Consider the following 26,150-nt stretch of genomic DNA (forward strand, 5'->3'; position numbering starts at 1 on the left):
GGGGGGGCTCTGGAGATGGAACCCAGAGGCATTTGACCTCTGAGTTATACCCCCTGCCCTATTTTTTATTCTTTATTTTGAAACAGGGTCTCACTAAGTTCCGAAGGGCTGTCTGTGAACCACGCTCCTCTGGTCTCAGCCTCCGGAATGCTGGGATTACAAACTTGCGCCACCACGCCCAGCTAAAAGTCTGTTTTTTTGCAGTACAAAGGATTCTGGAGGGACACGCACACATACTGCTGCCAGGCAAGTGCAACGAGACAAGACGGTGGGAAGGCAGCTGGTAGAATTGGCAGGTGGTTTTGTTTGGTGGTACCGGGGATTGAACCCAGTATTCTACCTCTGAGCTATACTCCCAGCCTTTTTTATGTTTTGTTTTGAAACAAGGTCTGTTTCAAAAAACTGAGACTGGTCTTGAACCTATGATCTTCCTGTCTCATCCTCCCAAGTACTAGGATTACAGGCATGTGCCACCACACCCAGTGAGTTTGAGTTTTTAATTCGTTTTTACTGTTTTATTTGTGTCCACTTTGATGGTAAAGGAATTCTCAGTATATGTAAAGAAACTTCTTGGTAAGTCTGCCAGTCATACTTTTTGGCTTTTTTTTTTTTTTTTTTACTGGGAATGGAATCCAGGGGCATCCTACCTCTGAGCTACAGCCCTAGTTTTATTTTTTTGTTCTTTATTTTTGAAACAGGGTCTCACTCAGTTGCAAAGGAGCTGAGGCTGTCCTTGAACGGTGATCCTCCTGTCTCAGCCTCCCAAGTGCTGCGATTACCACGCTCAGCTGGCCTTTTTTTTATGCAGTACTGCACATTGAACCCAGGTATGCTCTACTCGTGAGCCACATCCACAGTCTTTTATTTTTTTGTTTTATTTTTTTATTTTTTTGGTGTTACTGGGGATGGAGCCCAGGGGCCTTCTACTTCCAGGCTACACTCCCAAACCTATTTTATATTTTATTTGTAAACGGGGTCTCTTAAGAAGCCAGCTTCAGCTAGCTTCAAACCTGTGTGACCCTCCTGTCTCAGCCTCCCAAGTGTGGGGATTACAAGTGTGTGCCACCATGCCTGGCCACAGTCCTTTTTATTTATTTTATTATTATTATTTTTGGGGAAGAACTAGGGAGAGATTCAACTAGGAGTATACTACCTTCAAGCTTTGCTTTGCCTATTTTTATTTATTTATTTATTTTATTACTAGGAATTGAACCCACAGACATTGTACCTCTGAGCTATACCCCCAGCCTGTTAATTCTTTTTTTTTTTTTTTTTTTTTTTTGGTGGTACTGGGGTTCCTGGAAGCCCTTCTACCTCCGGGCTACACTCCCAGACCTACTTTTATATTTTTATTTGGAAACGGTCTCCTAAGCCAGCGCATGCGCGGCTGGTTTCAAACCTGCGCGATCCTCCTGTCTCTGCCTCCCAAGCGCGGGGATTACAAGCGTGCGCCACCACGCCCGGCTTAATTCTTTATTTTTAAACAGGGTCTCACTAAGTTTCAGAGGGCCTCACTAAAGTAGCTGAGGCTGGTCATGAACCTCAACCCTCCTGTCTCAGCCTCCCGAATGCTGGGATTACAAGCGTCCGCCACCATGCCTGGCTTTCTCTTTCATTTTGAGATAGTCTCACTAAATTGCCTTCCCAGGCTAGCCTTCAATCTGCAATCTTCCTTCCTTAGTCTCCTGAGTAGATGGGATTACAGGTATGCACCACTATGTTTGGCAATTTATTTGATTTATGAAAGCCTCTCTTCTCCTCTGTAAAATACCTCCATGGGATTGTTTTGTTGAAATTAATGATAAGGGTACCAGTCTCGATATTGTGTATAGGGAAAAGGGATAGGATGCGGTGGGATCGGAGGGGAAGCTCACCAAGTGCTGTGTGCATATATGTCTCATCACTCCTAACTTCATTATGATGTGTGATTACAATGTACTATTAAAGTTTTATTTATTTATTTATTTATTTATTCATTCATTTATAGCGAGTCTGGGGATGGAACCCAGGGGCCTTCTACCTCCAGGCTACACTCCCAGACCTATTTTATATTTTTTATTTGGAAATACTGTCTCTTAAACTAGCATGGCTGGCTTCGAACCTGTGCGATCCTCCTGTCTCAGCCTCCCAAGCACAGGGATTACAAGTGCCAGACTGGAGTGGGTATTTAGATAAACTAAGAAGATAAGTATTTTAAACAAAAATAGAGGAAGCCAGGTGTGGTTGGCACAGGTTTGTAATCTCAGTCCTTTGGAGGCTGAGACTGGAGGATAGCGTGTTTGCAGCCAGCCTCAGCTACTTAGGCCCTCCACAACTTAGTGAGACCCTGTTTCAAATTAAAGGATAAAAAATAGGGCTGGGAGCTGGGCATGGTGGCGCATACTTGTAATCCCTGCATTTGGGAGGCTTGAGACAGGAGGATCACTGTTCGCTGCCAGCCTCAGCTACTTAGGCCCTTTGCAACTCAGTGAGACCTTGTTTCAAAATAAAGAGTAAAAGCCAGGCGTGGTGGCGCACACTTGTAATCCCTGCGCTTGTAGCCAAGAGGTAGAAGGGCTTCCAGGAACCCCAGCACCACCAAAATAGATAGATAGATAGATAGATAATTTTTAAAAAAAGCCATTTAAAAAGAATAAAAACTAGGGCTGGGAGTGTAGCTCAGAGGTAGAATGTGACTATGATCTAAACATTTATACTAGATAGCAGAGTGTGGCAGCATGTACCTGGAATCCCAGTATTGGAAGGCTGAGACAGGAGGATCATAGGTTGCAAGACAGATTTAGCAAGTAGAGAGACCTGTTTCAAAATAAAAAGGGCTGGGAGTATAACGCAGAGGTAGAATGCCCCTGAGTTCAATTCTTAGTACCTGCTTTAAAAAAAATTTACACTAGTCCTCATCCCAAAAATATAAATAGGATGGAACTAAAGCAGAAAGACGTAGGGTATTTTTGTTGTTGTTGTTGTTTTGTTTTGTTTTTGGGGGGTTCTTTGTGTGTGTGTAGTACTGGGGGTGGAACCCAGGGGCTTTCTACCTCCGGGCCATAGTACCAGACCTTTTTTTTTTTTTTTACATATATATTTTATTTGGAAAGGGTCTAAGTTGCTGAAAGCCTAAGTAGCTGAAGCTGGCTTCGAACCTGCTCAATTCTCCTGTCTCAGCCTCCCAAGCGCGGGGATTACAAGTGTGCACCACCACGCTGGGCCAGAAAGATTTAGTTTTCAACACGGTGAACCAGATGTGTTGGCGCACACTTGTAATCCCAGCATTTGGGAGGCTGAGACAGGAGGATTGCAGTTTGCAGACAGCCTCACCTACTACTTTGTGAGGCCTTCCTTTTGCAACTCAGTGATACCCTGCTTCAAAATAAAGAATAAAAAATAGGGCTGGAGGTATCACTTGGAGGTAGACTGTCCCTGGGTTCCATCTCAGTACCACAAAAAAATAACAAGAACAACAAAGGGTTGGGGTATAGCTGGGAGGTAGAATGGCTCTGGATTCAATCTCAGTACCAACACACACAAAAAGAAAAATCAACCTACTTGCAAATAAAACTTCATTTGCCATTTTCCCAAACAAGATACTTTTAATGGACCAGTCATGGTAGAACATGCCTGTAATCCCAGTACTTGGGAGGATGGAATAGGAGTATCACAGGTTCCAGGGCAGTCTCAACAACAGCAAGACTCTCAGAAACCCAGAAAGAGAGCCGGGCGCGGTGGGCACGCTTGTCATCCCAGCATTCGGGAGGCTGAGACTGGAGGATCGTGGTTTGCAGACAGCCTCAGCTACTTAGTGGGGCCCTCCGCAACTTAGTGAGACCCTGTTTCAAAATAAAGAATAAAAAATAGGGCAAGGGGTGTAACTCAGAGGTCAAATGCCCCGGGGTTCCATCCCCAGACCCACAAAAGGAAGGCAGGCAGGCTCTCCACAACCTAACAAGACGTTTCAAAATTAAAAATAAAACACAACTGGGGCACCCCAATTTTTTCTCACATATTCTTACTGAATAAAAAGTTTTAAATAATCTAAATTTGGTTATAAGGCACATTAGGTTTAAAGTTAAAATGTGAACCCAAGAGGCCATGCGTGGTGGCGCACGCTTGTAATCCCCGTGCTTGGGAGGCAGAGACAGGAGGATCGCGCAGGTTCGAAGCCAGCCACGCGCGCTGGCTTAGGAGACCCTGTTTCCAAATAAAAAATGTAAAAATAGGTCTGGGAGTGTAGCCCGGAGGTAGAAGGGCTTCCAGGAACCCCAGTACCACCAAAAAAAAAAAAAAATGTGAACCCAAGGCCAGGCATGGTGACACACGCTTGTAAGTGAACCCAGCATGGTGGCACTTGTTTGTAATCTTAGGGCTTGTGAGGCTGAGATAGGAAGATTGCAGGTTCAAGGACAGCCTCAGCAAATAGTGAGACTCATTAACCTAGTGAGAGCTGTTTCAAAATAAAAGTAAAATAGGACTGGGTATGTAGCTTGGAGATAGAATGCCTGTGGGTTCAATCCCCAGTACCACAAAAAAGATAAAATGTATGTATTTTTTTCAAATATTTTCACTGTGTGTGTGTGTGTGTGTGTGTGTGTGTGTGTGTGTGTGTGTTAGTTACTAGGGATAGAACAGAACCCAGGAGCATTCTGCTTCTGAGCTACACACCCAAGCCCCTTTTTTCATTTTTTGTTTTGAAACAGAGTCTCACTAGGTTACTCAGAGTCTCTTTACTCGTTGAGGCTGTCCTCAAACCCTGATCCTTTTGTTTCAGCCTAACAAGTACTGGATTACAGGTGTGCACCAGCATGCTCAGCTCTTTATTTCTGATTTGTAACTTGGAAACTTATTTGGAGTTTCCAGGACTCCCTCTGGTTTTTGTCCCTCCCTAGAATCTCTAGAATTTACACTTGTTTTATTCCTTTTTTTTTTTTTTGCAGTACTGAGGATGGAACCCAAGAGCATTCTACCTCTGAGCTGCACCCCCAGCCCTGGTTTTTATTCTTTATTTTGAAACAGGGTCTCACTCAGTTGTGAAGGGCCTCACTAAGTAATAGCTGAGGCTGTCCTCTAACCGCCATCCTTCTTGTCTCAGCCTCCCGAATGCTGGGATTACAAGCATGCGCCACCACATGCAGCTTTACACTTGTTTTAGAGTAATTTATTAATGTATTTCTTTTTCTTTTGCCGGGGGGTGGTGGTGGTGGGTGGGTAATGTAGATTGAACACGGGGGCATTTTATCTCTGAACTACACCCCAGGCCTTTTTATTTTGAAACAGGGTCTCACTAGGTTGCTGAGGCTAGCTTCAAACCTACATTCCTGTTTTAATTTCCCAAATACTAGAATTATAGATTTTTGCCACTACACCTGGCTGGAGTAGTCCAATTCTCTTAAGTATTTCTACTTTACCACCCTACTAGGTTAAATAGCAATAAAGACCAAAATAAACATTTTCCAAGTAAACCACTCAATACCCAATTTACTGTTAAGGAAAGCTTCTCAAACAAAACAAGCTGATTGCATGAGGTCTTTTAATTCTTTTTTTTTTTTTTCCTTTGGCACTGGGATGGAACCCAAAGGCACCCCCAGCCCGATTTTTTTTTTTTTTTCCTTCTGGGTTTTTGTTGTTGGTTGTTTGTTTTTGTTTTCTTGCGGGTCTGGAGATGGGCATTCAACTTCTGAGCTACATCCCCCTGTCCTATTTTTTATTCTTTAATTTGAAACAGGGTCTCACTAAGTTGCAGAGGGCTTCACTAAGTAGCTGAGGCTGTTCACGAACCATGATTCTCTAGTCTCAGCCTCCCGAATGCTAGGATTACAAATGTGCGTCACCTTTTATTTTGCAGTACTGGCTGGTAGTAGAACCCAGGGGCATTCTAATTCTGAGCTATACTCCTAGCCCTATTTTTTACTTTGTGGGGGTTTTTTTTTTGTTTTTTTGTTTTTTGTGGTACTAGGGTTCCTGGAAGCCCTTCTACCTCCGAGCTACACTCCCAGGCCTATTTTTATATTTTTACTTGGAAACAGGGTCTCTTAAGCCAACGTGGCTGGCTTCGAACCTGCGTGATCTTCCTGTCTCCGCCTCCCAAGCGAGGGGATTACAAGCGTGCGCCACCACGCTTGGCTTTATTTTTTATTTTGAAACAGGGCCTCACTAAGTTGCAGAGAGCCTCACTAAAGTAACTGAGGCTAGCCGCAAACCTGCAATCCTCCTGTCTCAGCCTCCCAAATACTGGGAAGTTCATGGAAACCTGCACCACTATTCCAGGCAGGTATTTTAAGTCTTAAAGTGGAAGGGAGAGGTTTCAAATTAGAATGACCATATATGCATTTTCAGAAAGAACCCAGAGCACTGAAGTCCCTCCTTCCCTTGGTAAACTACTGTAAGAATTAGCATATGCAATTCCACTGTGCATTTCTGCAGTCCTAGCCACGGGGAGGCCAAGAGTTCTCTGACCTTGAGTGACATAGGAGACTTCACTGTCTCAGTGTCTGCGTGCACGCGCGCGCGCACACACACACACACACACACACACACACACATACCTGGCATCAAAGCTTCAGACCTCAGATAGCTTATATAGTTCATTAAATCTAGTTCAGTATCTCACTGAAACAACTATCCTGGAAATAAGCATGCCTTGGTGGTGAAAGCTAGATGTTTATATCAAAGCAGCATCTATAATTTCTACAAAAGCCAAAGTTACATTTGTGAGGGTTTGAAAATTACATAATTTGTATCTAAACTGCTGCCACCAAGCTTCTGTTGTTGATTAGCTTCTCCAATACTGACTCACTGTGCACTATAGATCTTTGAAAAGCCAACCTGTGTATGCACCTTCCCTTGCTCCCATAATCCAAAGAGTATGTAGTGTTTAGTCTGAGTTTCACCCTGGCTGGATCCTGTGAGCGTGGAGGTGTGGGCCACACGTGTCAGTTGAGTGGCTGTCAAGAGTGGCATTAAGGTGTCTGACATGATGCAGGGCTGGCTGCTTCAACCTGGGAATTCACAATTGAGGCCGGCAAAAGTGACCTGAAATGGGATCCCGGAGTATGTTCTGAGGGTGGGGCATTCCTTTGGCAGAGCTGGCTGGAGTCCCCCATTTCTGGCATCCTCTGCCTTGGTCAGAGGCAAGAGGGTAAAGTGCTTTTGACCTTAGGTTGTCCTCATTTGTTAGACTTGGTCATGGTGGAACTGCTAAAACATTGCTGCATAGACATTTCTAGACTACTGGCGTTTTCCTCATCAGAACCAGAAGCCAGCATTTGTTGTAGATGTAGTTGATGGGGAACAGCCGTATTTTACTGAATATCTCTTTATTAGCTGTAATGTGCTATTTCTGAAGGTTCTTCCGGGAACACATATGCTGGTGTTGAATTGCAGGCTGGGAGCTGCATGAGGGAGGCAGGTGAAGCAGGTAGTGTGGTGTGCAGGGAGAGGGAGGGGAACTTGTGCGCTCAGCCCACTGCAGGTTCCTCCCCCTGGCCAGACTGTAGGTGATCCCAGGGAGGGAGGGAGTGTGTGTGTGTAGGGTGTGTGTGTGTGTAGGGTGTGTGTGTGTTTTCAGTAAGAAATCTGGCTGCAACAATAAGAAGTGTGACCCTGAGAGGAAGGGTGGGGACTGAGACAAGGACAAATGTGGACCAGAGTGCCTGAGCGTAGAAGGCAGAACGGGTTAAAGCCTTCCCTTCCGCCGGCGACTTCCGAAGTCCAAGTCTGCCTCCCGGAGTCCTCTGGGGGCTGGCCCTGGGTTCTCCTGTTGCGGTAGTGGAGGGAGGGAGAACGGGGCGGAGACCGGGCCAGGCTCCCTCCCTGGCAGTGCCTCCTCCAATGGCAAGGAGGAGAGCCACTGCTGAACACACCCCCTCCGGGCGCTGCAGCAGAACGGCCGGGCCCTCTGCCTGGCTGGCTCACTCTAGCTCAGCTCCCCCTCCTGCCATCTTCCGTTGCAAAGCATTTCTGGGAGCTGCATGTGGGTGACGCAGCAGCATTGTTCGCAGGCACAGGAAGCGGCGGCTGAGCTGAAGGGCTTGAGAAGGAGCTCAGCGCGCTGCACGCTCTCTCTGGATAGCCTGAAGGGTTAGAGCTGGACTGCCCTGCCTTATGTGTTCTGGGAGACTCCAGAATTTTCAAGTAAATCAGGATCTTCCTAGAGGCAGAAAACCTAACTCCTTCCACACAACTTCCAACACAGAAAACAAAACAAAGACGCTGGGGAAACTTCACCCAAGAGCCTCGGCAGCTCCAGAGCGACGAGAAACGCAAGGTCAGGCTGTCGGTTGGCAAACACTTTCTGGTTTTGGGTGTGTGGAACTGTAGGGACTTTGTCTCAGCGGAAGAGGCAAAAGAACTGCCTGCTAGGCGAGTCCAGGACAATGCTTCTGTTACTTCGTGCTGCCTGCGCGTCGTTGCACTTGTTCCCTCACTGGTGGGATGTGCTTTGGAACTGGGTCGCTTGGCTTTTGAGAATCCTTCCCCCATCTGCCTAGACACCCTTGGTTCTCTTTCCCTTCCTGTAAACTGTGGGGTGTGGGCCTGTGTTTGAATGTTTTCCCGAACGCCTGGAACCTAGATAGGCGGCAGCCTTCCCGCACCCCACCCCTCGTTCCCCATCCCAAACCCCCTCTTGGTGAGGGGTGGTGGTTTCTTTATATGGTTTCGTGTAGGGCCTCAGCTGGAATCTGCCTTTTTTGATGAAAGCAGGGCGTGCTTGGTTGAATGGTCCCAATGAAATAAGGCTTGGAAGGAAACCTGCATTTCCCTCCACACCCACACATACCCCAGTAAGTGAGCCATGTATGTGTGAACAGCTGCCCCCCTCCCCGCCGCCGACACAGTTTCGCCGCCTACCCTTCCCTGTGCCACCCACAAAAGTCTTGCAGGTACAATTAGACTGCGCTTGGTGAACAGTTAAGTTCCTTTTCTGCACTCTCAAACAATTTCAGATCTCTGTGCAGTGTGTTTTGCTGAAAGTGGAAAGTCCCTGTTTGTGGACAGCTCAGTTCTCCCTGCAGAGGAAATGGGCAGAGTCCTACTACTCCGCAGTGCAAAGTGGGGGAGGGGCCACACACTCCCTAGCACACAGCTCTTCCAATGGACCTGAATTTTTCACCCTAGGGCGATTAGGAGCCCAGCCCAAAGCCTTGTCCCACGCGGCACCATACTCTGCCTCTTCACCCCCACTCAGTATGGTGCTAACAGGAGGCTCCAGAATAGGATGCCATAGCAACTTGAAGTAAATAAAGCAGTTGCAAAGGAGATAGGTTTGGGGGAAGGTGCAAGGCATCTGGAGATTTGGCAAAGGGGTTCTTAGAGGAGCTTCTCGGGATGTTAACAGGGTCTTTGAAAATGATTTAGAACATGATTATTAGTTCAGAATAAAATAATTAAAAACTTGATGATGAAAATGATTATTAAAGATGGCCCAGGCCTGCTGACCTGTCTAGGTCAAAGTTTAGTTTTTGCTAAAACAGTTCCTCTCCTGTACACACCTATGGTAAATGTAACTTGTCTCCCAGATTTGTATTCTTTTCTGTGGCATGGCTTTAGATCTTAATGAGGTCAAAGAAAGGGAAATTTATTCTGGCTTTCTTGCTGGAAGGTTTGGTGTTCAAAAATTTCTGTCTAGGGCGGGCGTGGTGGTGCACACTTATAATGCCAGTACATTGGAAGCTGGGGCAGGAAGATCTCAGGCTTGTGGCTAGTCTGAGGCCCTCCTCAACTTACTGAGACCCTGTTTCAAAATAAAGAATAAAAAATAGGGCTGGGAATGTGTATCTTGTAGGTAAAATGCCCCTTGGTTCAATCCCTAGCACATACATACACACACACAATTTTTTTTCCATCTAAAAGATAAAACATTTGGCCAGGCATGCTAGTGCATGCTTGTTTTAATCCCAGTACTTGGGGGGCTGAGATGGGAGGATTGCAGGTTTGAAGCCATTCTTGGCAACTTAGGCTGTCTGCAATGTAGTGAGACTCTGTTTTCAATAAGAATGGGCTTAGAGGTAGAATGCCTGTGTCCAATACCCAGTACAAAAAAAAAAAAAATCATTCAAACTTGAATGGTTAAAACCATAAGAACTAGTCAGGTGCAGTGGTGCATGCCTATAATCCCTGTACTTGGGAGGCTGAGACAAGAGGATAGCAGCAGGTTCAAGGCAATGTCAGCAACTTAATGTGACCCTGTTTCAAAAGTAAACTGGAAGCCTGGCATGGTGGCATACGCTTGTAATCCCAGCATTCAGGATCGCAATTCGCAGACAGCCTCAGCTACTCCTTAGTGAGGTCCTTTGCAATTCAGTGAAACCCTGTTTCAAAATAAAGAGTAAAAAATCAGCCAGAGTTGTAGCTCGGAAGTAAAATGCCCCTGGGTTCTGTCCCCAGCACCACAAAATAATAAATAAATCAATAAATAGGCTGGGGGTGTAGTTCAGAGGCAGAATGCCCTGGGTTTCTCCCTGCCCCTGCCTCTTAGATGTTCCTGCCCCATTAATAGACAAATATTTCACTCTGTGTGCGAACAGGGTGTGTGTGTGTGTGTGTGTGTGTGTTCGAGAGACTGATTTCTATAATCATCCCTAGAAGAACAGAGTCAAATCAGGACATTAAGGCTCTGCTCTTCATCTCATTAATTCATCATTAGCCTACCATTTTCATACCTCTTTGCTCATATTTGAAGGCAAAACTTAGACGACGTAGTAACATCCACTAACTGGTAGAGCAGAGTGAAGGGGCGACGTATTTTACTGCATTACAGACTGCATGACAAGTTACACTTGTCGCCACAGTGGCTCGTTGCTTCAGTATGAGTGTTAGTACAAGTAAGGAAGGAAGGGTTGGAAGCAAAGATTAGTTAAGTCTTGATAGTGCTGCAGTAGTCCGACTGCTCGTTCGTCTTTGGTTCCCTTGTTTTGCTTGAGGGGGACGGAGGCTGAGTCTGGATGCTATTGGGAGTGACTGGCTCTGTGCTCACCTGCCCTGCTTTTTCCTTCTCTTGTCCTACCTTTAGATTTTGCTGGAGGAACTGGCCAATAGCGATCCCAAGTTAGCCCTCACCGGAGTCCCTATAGTACAGTGGCCAAAAAGGGATAAGGTAAGAAACTCTACTGCTTGGATCTTTAGACTGCTTAAGCCTTTTGCTAGCTGATCATTACCATTCTGAGAAGAAAAAGAACACTTAGAGGCAGACAGTTTGGGGTGTATTAATACAAACAGGCAGAAAATCATTACTCAGTCTGTACTGACTCTTAGGTCAGAGTAACTGGGCTATCTTTAGAGGTGACTCTCTTAACAGAACTATTACACTGGGAAGGAGGCCCCCCTCCCTATTCAGATGTCAGGTTGTACATTTGTTGACTAAAGTGGATCAGCTTCTATGCTTCTAACCCAGTGACTCAGTTACTTTCACAGGTATGATGGAAAAAAGACAAGTTTTTCTTTGTTCTAGTGAGACCATGTTCTTAATTAGGACTTTACAGTATTAAACTGAAAAGAGAAGAAAAGAATTTACCAGCTAATAGTCAAGAATTTTCATTTCTCTTTAGGTCCTATATAATTTTTTTACTATATCGTTCTCTTACCAAGGTTATGTGTTAAATAAAATGATAGCATTCTGATCCTGGCCATGAATTTCACCCCTCTTCGGTGTTTTCTAGTTGGAACCTGTAAAGTCATCACATTTCAGGGGTGTTTAGGCAGAATATTCAAGTATGGAATTGAACAGTGTCTTTGGAGAACCACGCTCCCTCTCCTAGGAGAAGTCCACCTGGCCCCATATGACTGCCTCAGTTCAGTCATTTGACTCAAGTATTTTGTGTCAGAATAGTGTTTAAGAAATGGTGGGAAATTAACTTAACAAAGTAGAAAATATGGTCCTCAGAAGGGCGTGTTGATACACACTTGTAATCCCAGTACTTGGGAGGCTGAGATAGGAGGATTGCAGGTTCAAGGACAGCCTCAGCATGTAGTGAGACTCTCATCAACCTAGTAAGACCCTATATCAAAATCAAAATAGAGTTGGGGATGTAACTCAGAGACAGAATGCCCCTGGGCTCAATTTCCAGTAACCACAAAAAACAACAGTATTTTTAAGTTTGGTATGCCATATAGCCACAGCTCCTCAGTTCTACCCTCGTAGCATAAAAACAGCCTTAGACCGTATATAAACAAATGAACGTGGCTATATTCCAATAAAATGTATTTATAAAAAATAGGCAGCAGGCAGATTTGCCTACATGCCAGAGTTTGCTGAGTCCTGAACTAGGTACACTGCCATGTAATCTTCTACCCTCTCCAGTCTTAAACGCAACCTGATAGGGTTGGCCTCGCTGCTTCTCTTTCCAGCTTAAATTCCCCACCAGGCCAAAGGTGCGCGTTCCTACTATCCCCATCACAAAGCCTCACACCATGAAGCCGGCTCCACGGTTAACACCTGTGAGGCCAGCGGCTGCCTCCCCCATTGTGTCAGGGGCCCGGCGGAGAAGGGTGCGCTGTCGGAAATGCAAAGCCTGTGTGCAAGGAGAGTGCGGCGTCTGCCATTACTGCAGGGACATGAAGAAATTTGGGGGGCCTGGACGCATGAAGCAGTCCTGTGTCCTCCGACAGTGCTTGGCAGTGAGTAACCTTCTGGGCGAGGACTTTGGGGGAGGGGCGCCAGTGTGACCAGAGGGGTACACCCGGCAGAGTCTCAGCTGTGCGTGCCGTGGATTTCTTCACTTTGTCCCTCTCTACCTGGGTTCAGAAGAAAAGTGTATCTAGTACTAAAAATAAACTTTTGCCCTTACTTGCCTAGTTTTTAGACAAGACACTAACACTTGAGGGCCAGTTCACTGTCTGTCCTCTGCCCTCTGTAAGTGGACTGGAAAGAACCTGTAAGGCTAGGGACAAGCCAGCTGAAAGGGGACTTGGCTCTGTTGGTCTCTAGTTCCCAGGCAGCCGAGTCCCTCATCTTCCCCAGTCATTTTCCCCCAAACTCTTTTTCCTTACTACCCCATCTCCATGTTCCCATGTCACTAGAGAATTATAGGGACCAATCTCCCATTTCAGTTAAAAGGAAGCTGAAGTGATAAGGATCTCAGTCTGCCCTCTTGGTTTCTGTGTTTATCCTCTTGTAGCCCAGACTGCCTCACTCAGTCACGTGTTCCCTCTGTGGAGAGGTGGATCAGAATGAGGAGACACAGGACTTTGAGAAGAAACTCATGGAATGCTGTATCTGCAACGAGATTGTTCATCCTGGCTGCCTGCAGGTAAGGAGAGGCCTAAAGTCCCCTGAAGCCTCAGCTGATAGAGCAAGGGTAGGGCGGGTGGGACACCTGCCTGAGAAGCTGCCACCGTACTGTGCACTGTGGGCCTTAGGCAGCTTAGTCAGTGTGGCCTCTAGACATTCTGTTTGGGGATGCCTAAGCCTTCAGGCACTTAGGCTACATTCTTCAGTGTATCTCTGTATATTCCCCAAGGGGTAAGGGTTATAATATGAGCTAACACTGAAGGAGTGCTCATTCTCAGTGCACAGCTGAGCTTTTAAAAGTGGTGCACGCTTGTAATCCCAGCATTCAGGAGGCGGAGACTGGAGGATCGTGGTTAAGAGGTGCAATGCCCCTGGGGTCTATCCCTAGTACCTCAAAAAAAAAAAAAAAAAAAAAAAAGGGCAGACCTCAGCCTCAGAGTTGGCTTCATCTGATATAGCATGGATCTTGTGTTCCCAAAACTTCCCAGATGCTGCTAGTGTGCAGCCAGGGCAGAGAACCACTGTTTTATATACATTCTCTTTTTATTTTTTATTTTATTTTGCAGTACTGGGGATGGGACCCAGGACATTCTACTTTTGAGCTATACCCTCAGCCCTTATTTTGCGGTACTGGGGATGGAACCCAGGGGCCTCCTACCTCTGGGCTACACTCCCAGACCTATTTTATGTTTTATTTGGAAACAGGGTCTCTTAAGCCAGCTGAGGCTGGCTTCGAACCTGCGCGATCCTCCTGTCTCCGCCTCCCAAGCGCGGGGATTACAAGCATGTGCCACCACGCCTGGCGTATATTTTAATTCTTTATTTTGAAGGATCTTGCTGAGTTTCAAAGGGCATCACTAAGGAGCTGAGGCCCTCACACAGCGATCTTCCTATCTCAACTTCCCATATGTTAGGATTACAAACTTGTGCTACCAAGCCCAGCTCTTTTTAATCTTTAAGACAGCTCTGTTAAGTTGAATCTCATTCTTCTTTAAGTCTAAAGTATCTGTGTAGCCAGATGTAGTGGCACACACCTGTAATCCCAGTACTTGGAAGACTGAGACAAGAGAATCACAGGTTCAGAGACAGCCTCAGCAATGGAACAGGACTCTCAGCAGCCTAGCGAGACACTATTTCAAAATAAGAAATAAAAATGCTGGAGCCAAAACAGGGCGTGGTGGCACACGCTTGTAATCCCAGTATTCGGGAGGCTGAGACCTGAGAATCACAGTTCGTGGACAGCCTTAGCTACTTAGTGAGGCCCTCTACAACTCAGTGAGACCCTATTTCAAAATAAAGAATAAAAAATAAGGCTGGGGGTATACCTTAGAGGTAGAATACCCTGGGTTCCATCTCCAGTGCTGTGCTGATACTATCCCTGTAGTCCCAGTTACTTGGGAGGCTGAGGCAGGAGGATTAAATAAACCCATGAGTTTGGTTTGGGTCCTGGGGATTGAATCCAGGGAAATTCTCCCCCTGAGCTATACCCCTCCCGTGTGTGTGTGTGTGTGTGTGTGTGTGTGTGTGTGTGTGTGTGTGTGTGTGGGGATTAACCGCAGGGGCACTCTATCTCTGAGCTACACACCATTCATATTTTTTATTTAGAATCAGGGTCTTGATAAGTTGCTGGAGCTAAATTGTTGAGGTTACCCTCCAACCTACAGTCCTCCGGCCTCCCAAGTACTAGGATTACAGGCATGCACCACCACACCTGGTATAAGCCCATGAATTTGAAATCAGTTTGGGGTGACATAGCATGAACCCATCTCAAAAAAAAAAAAAAACCCTACAAAATAGCTAGCATATACCTATAATCCCAGCTACTTGGGAGACTGAGGCAGAAAGATTGTTGTTTTTTTTTTTCTTTTTTCCAGTACTGTTGCGGTACTGGGAATTGAACCCAGGGGCATTTTACCTCTGAGCTACACCTCCAGCACTGTTTTGTTTTTATTTTTTTATTTTTTTATTTATTTTTTTGTGGTACTGGGGTTCCTGGAAGCCCTTCTACCTCCGGGCTATACTCCCAGACCTATTTTTACATTTTTATTTGGAAACAGGGTCTCCTAAGCCAGCACGTGCGGCTGGCTTCGAACCTGCGCGATCCTCCTGTCTCTGCCTCCCAAGCGCGGGGATTACAAGCGTGCGCCACCACACCCGGCTTGTTTTTATTTTTAAATAGGGTCTCACTAGGTTAATGAGAGTCTCACTACTTGCTGAGGATGTTCTTGAACCTGGAATCCTCCTGTCTCCCAAGTTACTGGGATTACAAATGTGTTGCCATGCCCAGCTCAAAACAAATTTTTTTTTTTTTTTTTTGGTGGTACTGGGAATGGAACCCTTCTACCTCTGGGCTACACTCCCAGACCTATTTTATATTTTATTTGGAAACCGGCGCAGTCCTGTCTCTGCCTCCCAAGCACGGGAATTACAAGCGTGTACCACCACGCCTGGCAAAACAAAAAAAAATTTTTTAAGGGGGCTATAGGAGTTGGGCATGGTGGCATATGCTTGTAATCCCAGCATTCGGAGGCTGAGACCCGAGGATCGCAGTTCGTGGACACCCTCAGCTTCTTAGTGAGGCCCTCCACAACTTAGTGAGACCCTGTTTCAAAAAAGAATAAAAAATAGGGCAGGGGGTATAGTTCAGAGGTCGAATCCCCCTGGGTTCCATCCCTAGACCCGCAAAAAAAAATAAATAAAAAAGGGCTATAGGTATAGCTCAGTGGTAGAATGCCCCTCGGTTATCTGTAGACACACACACACACACACACACACACACACACACACACACAGAATGATATAATAGAGTATTATGTACATGATGACGACTACAGTTAGTCCAAAGCATGTAGTAAATACCGGGCACTTTTAAACACATTACACAATACACAGTTGATTGGCTACCACAACTCTAGAAGGTACATATTGTTGTATCCTCAACAATTATGTTGTTACATTATTACATGTATCTCCATTTTATAGTTGAGAACACTGAGTCACAGAGACTAGATCATTAATCTCTGAACCCAAGCGGACATGACCATGCCTAACTGCCATGATCAGGTCTAGAGCTATGGGCGAGAGACCCTCAGAAGAATCTGAGCCTGGCCCTTGGAGGCTTCTTCGTGGTGCCTGACTTTGGTCAAGTAACCAAGAGTGACGGTGTCCATTTCATCGGTGGTGGGAGTGGGTGTTAGTGCCATTTGGAACTGAGCAGCTTGCTTTTTCCTCCTTGTGGACCGGCATGCTTAGACATGGGTACCTCTTCCAGCTTCTCCCACCTGTGTTACCGTGGGATGAAGAAGGCAGAAGACAGTGACTTGTTTTTAACATCCCTATCTACCCGTAGATGGATGGAGAGGGACTGCTTAATGAGGAATTGCCAAATTGCTGGGAGTGTCCAAAGTGTTACCAGGAGGACACCGCGGAGAAAGCCCAGGTAGGAACTGCATTGACTTCCTTTGTGATAGGAGAGGGCGCATCCAGTCCGGGATGCGCCTGTATGTTTGCCTTTGCAACAGTATTCACAGGGTGTCTCTGACCTGGGGGGACTGCTTTTGTTTTTATTTTTCATTGTTAAGAGGTTTTTGTATTACTAAATATTGCCTCACTTAGGACCACAAATTTCTGAGGTCCTTTCATACTCTGGGGCACTAGAAAGGGAGGGAGGAAGGAAGCACAGCTGGGTCATCGAGGAGGGAAAGGCGGTGTGCAGGCTCCCCCTGAGGAATGTAACTGGGGGGGGGCTGGGGCTTCCAGTAAATGTGAGAGTCATTTGCTGGAGTTTCCAGTTAAACAGGTTCACGTTTTGGCAACTTCACCTCTGCCCTGACAGAAAGGCCTGCCTATCCCACGTGCCCATTGTGCCATTCAGAAGCAGCCTGTCCCCTAGAGGTGATGGGGACTAGCTCCATGACCTTGGTCCCAGGGCAGCTGAGGTTGATGGCCTAACAGTCGCCAATAATGTCAGTGTCCAAAGGACTCTGGTTACTCAGGCTGGTGTGGCCAGACCTGCTGAGGGCACATACGGGGGGAGGTGGCTGTCCAGTGTCCGTCCTCCAGGGAATGGGACATGCAGGGAATTTCCTCGTCTTCTTTTTATATCTTGCCCTTGGGTGCTGAGGTAGTTGAAGTTTCAATATAAGTAGCTGTGTGGGTGAGGGTGTGTAGGGTTGACTGGCCTGTAGTTCTCCTTATCCCGAGTTCTTGCACGAGGAGCTTTTACGTTGGTCTTCTGGCTGGTGTTGAGGGCAGTCATCCCTGCTGTAGCACATGGCTTGGTAGATGCTGTGCTTCAGTTCTTTCTAATATGTTGTAAAAAGCCAACAGGCAGCCAGGCATAGTGGCACACACTTCTTTTTTTTGGGGGGGGGGGTCTGGGCATGGAACCCTGAGGCATTTGACCTCTAAGCCACGCCCCCTGCCCTATTTTTTATTCTTTATTTTGAAACAGGGTCTCACTAAGTTGCGGGGGGCCTCATTAAGTAGCCGAGGCTGTCCGCGAACTGCGATCCTCCGGTCTCAGCCTCCCAAATGCTGGGATTACAAGCATGCGCCACCACGCCTGGCTCACACACTTCTGATCCCAGCATTCAGAAGGCTGAGGCCAGAGGATCATGGATTATGGGCAGCCTCAGCTACTTAAAGAGGCCCTTTGAAGCCGGGCGTGGTGGCGCACGCTTGTAATCCCCGCGTTTGGGAGGCAGAGACAGGAGGATCGCGCAGGTTCGAAGCCAGCCGCGCGCGCTGGTTTAGGAGACCCGGTTTCCAAATAAAAATGTAAAAATAGGTCTGGGAGTGTAGCCCCGAGGTAGAAGGGCTTCCAGGAACCCCAGTACCACCAAAAAAAAAAAAAAAAAAAAAAAAAGAGGCCCTTTGCAACTCAGTGAGACCCTGATTTCAAAAATAAAAACTATCCAGGCAGGCGTTGGTGTCACACGCTTATAATCCCAGCATTCGGGAGGCAGAGACTGGAAGATCACGGGCAGCCTCAGCTACTTAGTGAGGCCCTCAGCAACTTAATGAGACCCTGTTTCAAAATAAAAGAATAAAAAATAGAGCAGGGGATATAACTCGGAGGTTGGATGCCCCTGTGTTCCGTCCCCAGACCCGCAAAAAAATAAAATGAGTAAAACCTAGGGCTGGGGATGTAGCTCAGAGGTACAATACCTCTGGATTCTATCCTGAGTACCACCAAAAAAAAAAAAAAAAAAAAAAAAAAAAAGCCAACAGGCCATTGTTCCCTCTCAGCCATGTGACCAAAGAATATAAGAAAAAGTAGCAGAAACCAGAACTGTTGCTCAGGAACATGAAATGTCCCCTTGATGAAAACTGTACTACTGATAGTGCTTCTGGTGGCACATGGTGGTTGGTGACTGGGCAGTCACAGCACAGCTAGTTTAAGCTGCAGGAAGGGATGAGTGTCTGGAGAGCACAGGTGGGGTGAGGTGTGGGACTTGAGGACCATCCTGGTCCTAACCTCGCCCCCTGCAGCAGTGCAGGTTCTCACCTGCACACACACACACATACACACACACACACACACACACACACACACACAAATTCAGCGATGTTTGTTGTTCTCAGCCCCTGCTTCCTCGTCTAAGGGACAGGTGAGCTGACATGGGGCAGCCACCACTGACATGAGACACATCACTTAGGTAGAAGAGCTAAATTAGAGACGAGATTTTTTTCCCCCTATACTGGGGGTGGAACCCGGGGGCATTAGACCTCCGAGTTACACCCCCTGCCCTATATTTTATTTTATTTTATTTATTTATTTATTTTTGGAAACAGGGTCTCTTAAGCCAGCGCAGCTGGCTTCAAACCTGCGCGATCCTCCTGTCTCCGCCTCCCAAGCGCGGGGATTACAAGTGTGCGCCACCACACCTGGCTTATTTTTTATTTACTTATTTTCTCTGGTACTGGGGATGGAACCCAGGGGCATTCTACCTCCGAGCCCCCCCCCCCACCCCGCCCCGCAGTCCTATTGTTTATTCTTTATTTTGAAACAGGGTATCACTGAGTTTCAAAGGGCCTAGCTAAGTAGCTGAGGCTGTTTGGGAAACTGGATCTTCCTGTCTCAGCCTTCCAAATGCTGGGATTACAAGCCTGAGCCACCACCTGCTTATTCTTTTTTCTTTTTTCTTTTTTCTTTTTTTTTTTTTTTTTTTGCGAGTCTGGGGATGAAACCCAGGGGTATTCGACCTCCAAGCTACACCCCCTGCCCTATTTTTTTTTCTTTATTTTAAAACAGGTCTCACCAAGTTACAGAAGGCCTCACTATGTAGTTGAGGCTGTCCGCGAACTGTGATCCTCCTGTCTCAGCCTCCCAAATGCTGGGATTACAAACTTCTGCCACCATGCCCAGTGAGACAAGATTTTAAATGGTCAGCTATATTGGGTTAGAGTTGTATACTGTTTGAACAATGTTTTTACTTAGGGAGTTAAAATCCAAAAACTGGGACAAGAGATGAGTATGGTGGGGTGTGGAATCAAGCAGCCCAGATTTGGATCTCACTCCTCTATACTTGGACACCAACCTTTTTGTAACAGATAGTTTTCCCGAGTGACCCATTTAAAGATTTTTATTCTTTAATCAGCGTTCTCTGGCACAGGTGTGAGCTCAGTTGCTGATCTTCGCGGTCTAAATTGCAGGCTTTGAGCGATACCCCTTCTGGCAGCAGTGCCCTGTCTTCTCTCTGATAAAGAGGGTCTAGACAAAAGAAGCACTGATTGCTTTTTTGGGCGTGTTTTGCAGAAGCGGAAAATGGAAGAGAGTGACGACGAAGCTGTGCAAGCCAAAGTCCTGCGGCCCCTGCGGAGCTGCGATGAGCCCCTCACGCCCCCGCCTCACTCACCCACTTCCATGCTGCAGCTTATCCACGACCCGGTTTCCCCCCGGGGTATGGTGACTCGGTCATCTCCTGGGGCTGGCCCCAGCGACCACCACAGTGCCAGCCGCGATGAGCGCTTCAAACGGCGGCAGTTGCTGCGGCTTCAGGCCACAGAGCGCACCATGGTACGGGAAAAGGAGAACAATCCCAGCGGCAAAAAGGAGCTGTCTGAAGTTGAGAAAGCCAAGATCCGGGGATCGTACCTCACTGTCACGCTACAGAGGCCCACCAAAGAGCTCCACGGGACCTCCATTGTGCCCAAGCTGCAGGCCATCACGGCCTCCTCTGCCAACCTTCGCCATTCCCCCCGTGTGCTAGTGCAGCACTGCCCGGCCCGAACCCCCCAGCGTGGGGCTGAGGAGGGGCTGGGGGGAGAGGAGGAGGAAGAGGAGGAGGAGGAGGAGGAGGAGGAAGATGACAGTGCAGAGGAGGGGGGTGCGGCCAGGCTGAATGGCCGGGGCAGTTGGGCTCAGGATGGAGACGAAAGCTGGATGCAGCGGGAGGTCTGGATGTCTGTCTTCCGCTACCTCAGCCGCAGAGAACTTTGTGAATGTATGCGAGTGTGCAAGACGTGGTATAAATGGTGAGCAGTGATACAGGGGGTCAGGAACAGGGGCATGGGCATAGGTGGCAGGTCTATATGAGAGCGGCATGCACCTGCCACTTGAAGGCTTGTGGGGTCCTCCAAGAAGAGAACAGACCCAGCCTATCTCTTGCTAAAGATATGGCCCATTGTGCCTGCGTCGCGTGTCACTAGGGGAATGTGGCTCATTGTCTCATCTCCCTGCTCTGTGCTTCTTCACTCTTTTTTCTGGGGGAGGGAAACTGAATTGGGGGATGGATTTTTATACAGTTTGTTCTAAAACTGAGAATCTTACTGGGCTGCACACTCTACCTCACCCTCGCTCATCTAACTAGTCACATGTTGGTTGAGGGTCGGTGACACCCTATTCACTCTTCTGGTTTTGATGACACGGTTGACTACACCTAAACCCCACCTTGACTCCTCTACCCACTGAAAGAAGTGGCATGCTTTCCAAAGAGAATTTGAAGGTGCTCAAGTTTTTCTCTTTATTCTTTTTGGGGATTGAACCCAGGGATGTTCTGCCACTGTCCCATACTCACAATCCTTTTTATTTTGAAATGGATTCTCACTGAGTTACCACACACAGGTCTCAAAATTCAAGGTCCTCCTGACTCCACCTTCCAAGTATTGGGATTACAGGTGTGCACCTTACCCAGCCTACCTGGTATTCATAATCCTAGGTTTTAATTCTCATTCCCTAAACCTGAATCAGACTTCCTTTCACTAACAAGCAGGCTCCAGTTCTGAGACTTCCCGGGACTTAATTGTCCTTGGGATCAATGATTTCTCCTCAAGTTGAACAGACTCTTAAGGGCTGGGTGCCCAGTGATGATGAGCAAAGAACTTTCCCCTGGGCAGTTCTAGGATCTATTCCTTATATGCGGATCACACACTCTGTTGGAGGGGCTCTCGAAGAGTGATCCTGACCAGTAGCATCCACCTGGGAACTTGCTAGAAGTGCATGTTCTCTAGCGAGGCATGGTGGTGCAGGTTCAGGAGGAGGGGTTGAGACCATCCTGGGCAACTTAGAGACCTCATTTCAAAATAAATTTTTTTTAAAAATTGGGCTGAGGATATACTCAGATGTAGAATGCCCTTGGGTTCCATTCTCAGTACCACATGTATATGCACAAGAAAAAATGCAGATTCTCAGGGCCTATCCTAGGTTCTGCTGAATCAGAGCCTCTGGGACTGGTCAAGTCTAAGGACCCCTGACAGAAGCTTACACCTGAGCATAGAAGTTTGATGTGCCACTAGTGAAATTGTATCACCTAACAACCCCCTTCTCTGCCAATATTAATTTCCAAAATCAAAACGTGTAACTTACTCAAATTGTCTTAATATTGTTCTTTGTAAGGCTTGTGGGCCTACCTAGGTCTGCCTCTTAGTTCCCAGGCCACACAGCCCATGAAGCTCTCATTCTGTGCTGACTGCCAGCCAGACTCTGAGCTGGGCTTGATGGGAAGTGTAAAACACTAAATAAAAGCCTGTATGGCGCCGAGCAGTTTGTAGCCTGTGGATTTGTAGAACAGCAATGGAAAGGATAGGCTTTCCCTTTTGGTTCTGGCCTGGACCAGCTAGAAAACGTCAAGCTAGCAGAAACCAGGGATGGAAGAGGACTTTTTCTGCCTCATAAAGAGCCTGAACCAGTAATGAGCTGAAGGCAGGATGCACTGTGGAGGTGCTGATAGAGCCCTGCATCGCAGGTAGCTGTTAGTGGCTGACAAGGGGAAAATTGGAGCAAGCCAAGTAGCTTCAGGCTGTAAGAAGTCAAGAAAGTTTAAAATATTCCCTTAGCCAGATGTGGTGCCACACACCTGTACTCCCAGTCCTTGGGAAGCTGTGACAGGAGGATCACAGGTTTGTGGCCAGCCTCAGCAATTTAGTGAGACCCCCAGCAATGTAGTGAGACCCTGTTTCAAAATTAATAATAAAATAGGGCTGGGGGGTATAGTTCAGAGGTAGAGTACCCCAGTTCAATTCCCACCTGCACAAAAAAATTAATTTGTTCATTAAATATACCCTTTGGTAGAGCCATATCATTTTAGTGCAGGTGAAGGCATTATTATATATTATTATTATAGTGTTTTGTTTCTGTGTCCCTGAAAACTGTTGTGTTCTCAACCCTACTAGAAGTCAGGGTGAACTGTCTAAGGTATATACTACTTATAAACAGGCTCACCAAGTAGATACTTGGAGTAGAGCACACGGCAGGTTTGCTTATTCTTTAAAACAAAAATTGGCATAGTCTTGGTTTCCTGTAGAAGAATGTAGAGAGAATGACCCGATAGGTGCTCTGCAAAAGCTTCTAGCAGCCTGAGTTGGCAGAGGAGTATGAAATTAAATGACAGGTAGTTTTCTTCCTTTCTGTCACAGGTGCTGCGACAAGAGACTTTGGACAAAAATTGACTTGAGTAGGTGTAAGGCCATTGTACCCCAGGCTCTCAGTGGCATCATCAAGAGGCAACCAGTTAGCCTCGACCTCAGTTGGACCAACATCTCCAAAAAGCAGCTGACGTGGCTGGTCAACAGGTTGCCAGGTAAGTGAGCAGCCCTGCTGCTGTTCATCTGGGACCCAGAGGAGCTGTTGGCAGTGCTTCTTAGAATCGCTTTGTGCCATTGTGCCTTTCTGCTTAGGGAGACTTACCCAAGGCCACCTTAACTGCTGGTCTCCAAGGTGTCGCTACACTGGCGACTGCACTAGACAGCAAAGACTGGGGGTGGGTGTTCTGGCCACCCTGCAGGCTCCTTAGCATAGTCATGAGTCCCGTTGCTTCCATCAGCCCCTTGTAAGCCCTCAGCATTATGAAGTCTTAGAAAGACACAGGAAGTTGCTAATTCTCACATCTCTCTGGTTGGAGCTAAGCAGCTGGTTTAACACCAAAGCTAGAAGATGTAGCATAGGATCCCATTGGACTCTTTGAACTTGACTACTAGCAGATTAGGGTATAGTCCCTATCTCCCAGTAGACTGGAAATCCATTCACTTTACTCAGATCAGCTGGCTGGTACTAGAGGCTTTCAATGTGCTGGTAAGCAAATATGTTCCGTATTCATTTCCATTCATTGCAGGACTAAAAGACCTCCTCCTAGCAGGCTGCTCCTGGTCTGCAGTCTCTGCCCTCAGCACCTCCAGCTGCCCCCTTCTCAGGACCCTTGATCTTCGGTGGGCAGTAGGAATCAAGGACCCTCAAATTCGGGACTTGCTGACTCCATCGGCCGATAAGCCGGGTATGATCTGGGACTTCTCCATGCTTGTCCTGGGGAAGTCCTTTTTTTTGGCAGACCCCATCATCAAAAGCTGCAGAAAAGCAAGACGTAGTGGCACACACTTGTAACCCAAGTACTTGGGAGGCTGAGACTGGAGGATCGCAGGTTGCAGCCAGCCTCGGCTATTTAGTGAGACCCTCCGCAACTTAGTGAGGCCCTATTTCAAAAAAATATAGGGCTGGGGGTCTAGCGTGTAGAATTCCCCAGCACCACAAAAAGAAGAAGAAGAAGAAGAAGAAGAAGAAGAAGAAGAAGAAGAAGAAGAAGAAGAAGCAGAAGCAGCAGCAGCAGCAGCAGAAGAAGAAGAAGGTGCAAAGTGAGAACAGAGTAGCATTAGGACTGTGTACAAGTACAGGTGAACTCTTCACACGCAGATAACTACCTGCAAGCCGGTGTAGTGGCACATGCCTGTAATCCCGGTATTTGGGAGGCTGCAACAGGAAGATCACAGGCTTGAGACCCTGTTTCAAAACTTTTAAAAAGGAGTGGGAGGTGCTAGAGGTGTAGCTCGGAGTCAGAATGCCCCTGGGTTAGTCCCCAATACTGGGGAAAAGGAAAAAAAACCACAAAAGAGCAAGTCCACTTTCAGTTTGGGGCCTGGAAGAATATAAGCCTGAAGAAGTCTTCCAAGACTTTATGGATGAGGTGGGAGGTCAAAAGCTGTTTGCCGGATGGTCTAGAAAAGCGTGGAGCTGTGGGAAGGGGAGGAGCATTCCACACATACCTGTGTGAGTGAGACAGAAAATGGCATTAGGAAGAAAGAAAACTTGCCTTTGTTTCCTAGAAACTCCCCACGCACTGCGCATTCCCCAGAGGTAGGGTTGGGCTTGGGCAGTTCAGCTCAGCACCATCAAGGGCGCCTGGCCAGCAAGTTGCTGCTGCTACCCAGAGCTCCGGAGCTGGGGTGGAGAATCGGAAGTCTTGATGTAGGCTCTCCTCTCACCTGGACAGGTCAGGACAATCGCAGCAAGCTCCGGAACATGACCGACTTCCGGCTGGCAGGCCTTGACATCACAGATGCCACGCTTCGCCTCATCATCCGCCACATGCCCCTCCTGTCTCGACTCGACCTCAGTCACTGCAGCCACCTTACAGACCAGTCCTCCAACCTCCTCACCGCTGTCGGGTCTTCCACGCGCTACTCCCTCACAGAGCTCAACATGGCAGGTATGCGGCTGCCGCTCTTCCTCCAGGCAATACCTGCCAGCCTCCTTGAGGTCCCGTCCCTGCTCAGATGGAGCCAGGTTGACTTGTTTCTTCACATCTAAGTGAGAACCGAAGGAGGGGAACTAAGGCCTGGAGTGCTAAGCCAGGGCCACGTGACGGCCACTGTCGAGCTGCACATGGCGCTGTAGGTGGTCAGCCTTGTGGTGCTTGTGCTGCTGCTCCGTGGCTGTGAGCGCCTGTCAGGCCACAGTGCTGATGGCGTCTCTGCTCCATGAGCCCGGTAGCTGTGGGGGAAGAGGGCTGCGGATACTGAGCAGCATAGGAGGGCGTCTGTGGCTGTGCGTTTGTGTGACCGCTGTGCTCATGGCCACTCTGTCCACAGGTTGCAATAAATTGACAGACCAGACGTTGATCTACCTACGGCGGATTGCCAATGTCACCTTGATCGACCTTCGAGGATGCAAGCAGATCACTCGAAAAGCCTGCGAGCACTTCATCTCAGACTTGTCCATCAACAGCCTCTACTGCCTGTCTGATGAGAAGCTGATCCAGAAGATCAGCTAAGACATGCCCAGCCCAGACTGAACAGGAAACCGATCTTCCCTGCCTCCCCGCCAGCAGAGGAGAGCTTCTCCCTGACCCTGCACGGGCTCTGAGGCCAGCCAGCCCAGCGTCACACTCCCTCTCTGCTCTCCTGTCCCTGAGCCCTTCTCCCACCGGTGGGGCAGAGAGGGTGGTGGACAGTAGGCTTGCCTGCCTGCTCCTTTCCCTCCCAAGGAAAAGGGAGGAGCGGTCGATGTGACGGAAGGAAAGCACAGGCTGAGCTGTCGCGGTGCCTGCTCGCTTGCTCGCTGCCCGGAGGCCAGGCTCTTTGTCAGGGGTTCTTGCATCCTTCACCTGTACTGGGCCCTGGGCCCCTGCTCTGCACCTGTGATCCCCAGCAGTGCCTGGTTCTGAGCGAACTCCAGGGAAGAAAGCAGCCCTGCCCCTGCGGCAGGTTCTCCTCGTGGTATCCA

At 47.6% G+C, this 26,150-nt stretch overlaps 1 protein-coding gene across 1 annotated transcript in view; it reads left to right on the top strand.

The window, feature by feature from the left end:
• The window catches only part of KDM2A (lysine demethylase 2A), a gene marked incomplete at both ends in the record, with an annotated part of 133,694 nt that extends 107,996 nt beyond the window's left edge, over positions 1–25,698 (top strand). The window contains 9 exons of the mRNA XM_080695001.1: positions 11,000–11,083; positions 12,334–12,603; positions 13,104–13,235; positions 16,566–16,655; positions 19,977–20,695; positions 23,075–23,238; positions 23,770–23,928; positions 24,919–25,134; positions 25,517–25,698. Coding sequence (XP_080551127.1) covers positions 11,000–11,083; positions 12,334–12,603; positions 13,104–13,235; positions 16,566–16,655; positions 19,977–20,695; positions 23,075–23,238; positions 23,770–23,928; positions 24,919–25,134; positions 25,517–25,698 — 2,016 coding nt within the window. The remainder of the gene's footprint in view (positions 1–10,999; positions 11,084–12,333; positions 12,604–13,103; positions 13,236–16,565; positions 16,656–19,976; positions 20,696–23,074; positions 23,239–23,769; positions 23,929–24,918; positions 25,135–25,516) is intronic.
• Between the last annotated feature and the right edge of the window lie 452 nt (positions 25,699–26,150).

Source organism: Muscardinus avellanarius (assembly GCF_963383645.1).
Source record: "Muscardinus avellanarius genome assembly, chromosome: 1".
NCBI classification, from domain to species: Eukaryota; Metazoa; Chordata; class Mammalia; order Rodentia; family Gliridae; genus Muscardinus; species Muscardinus avellanarius.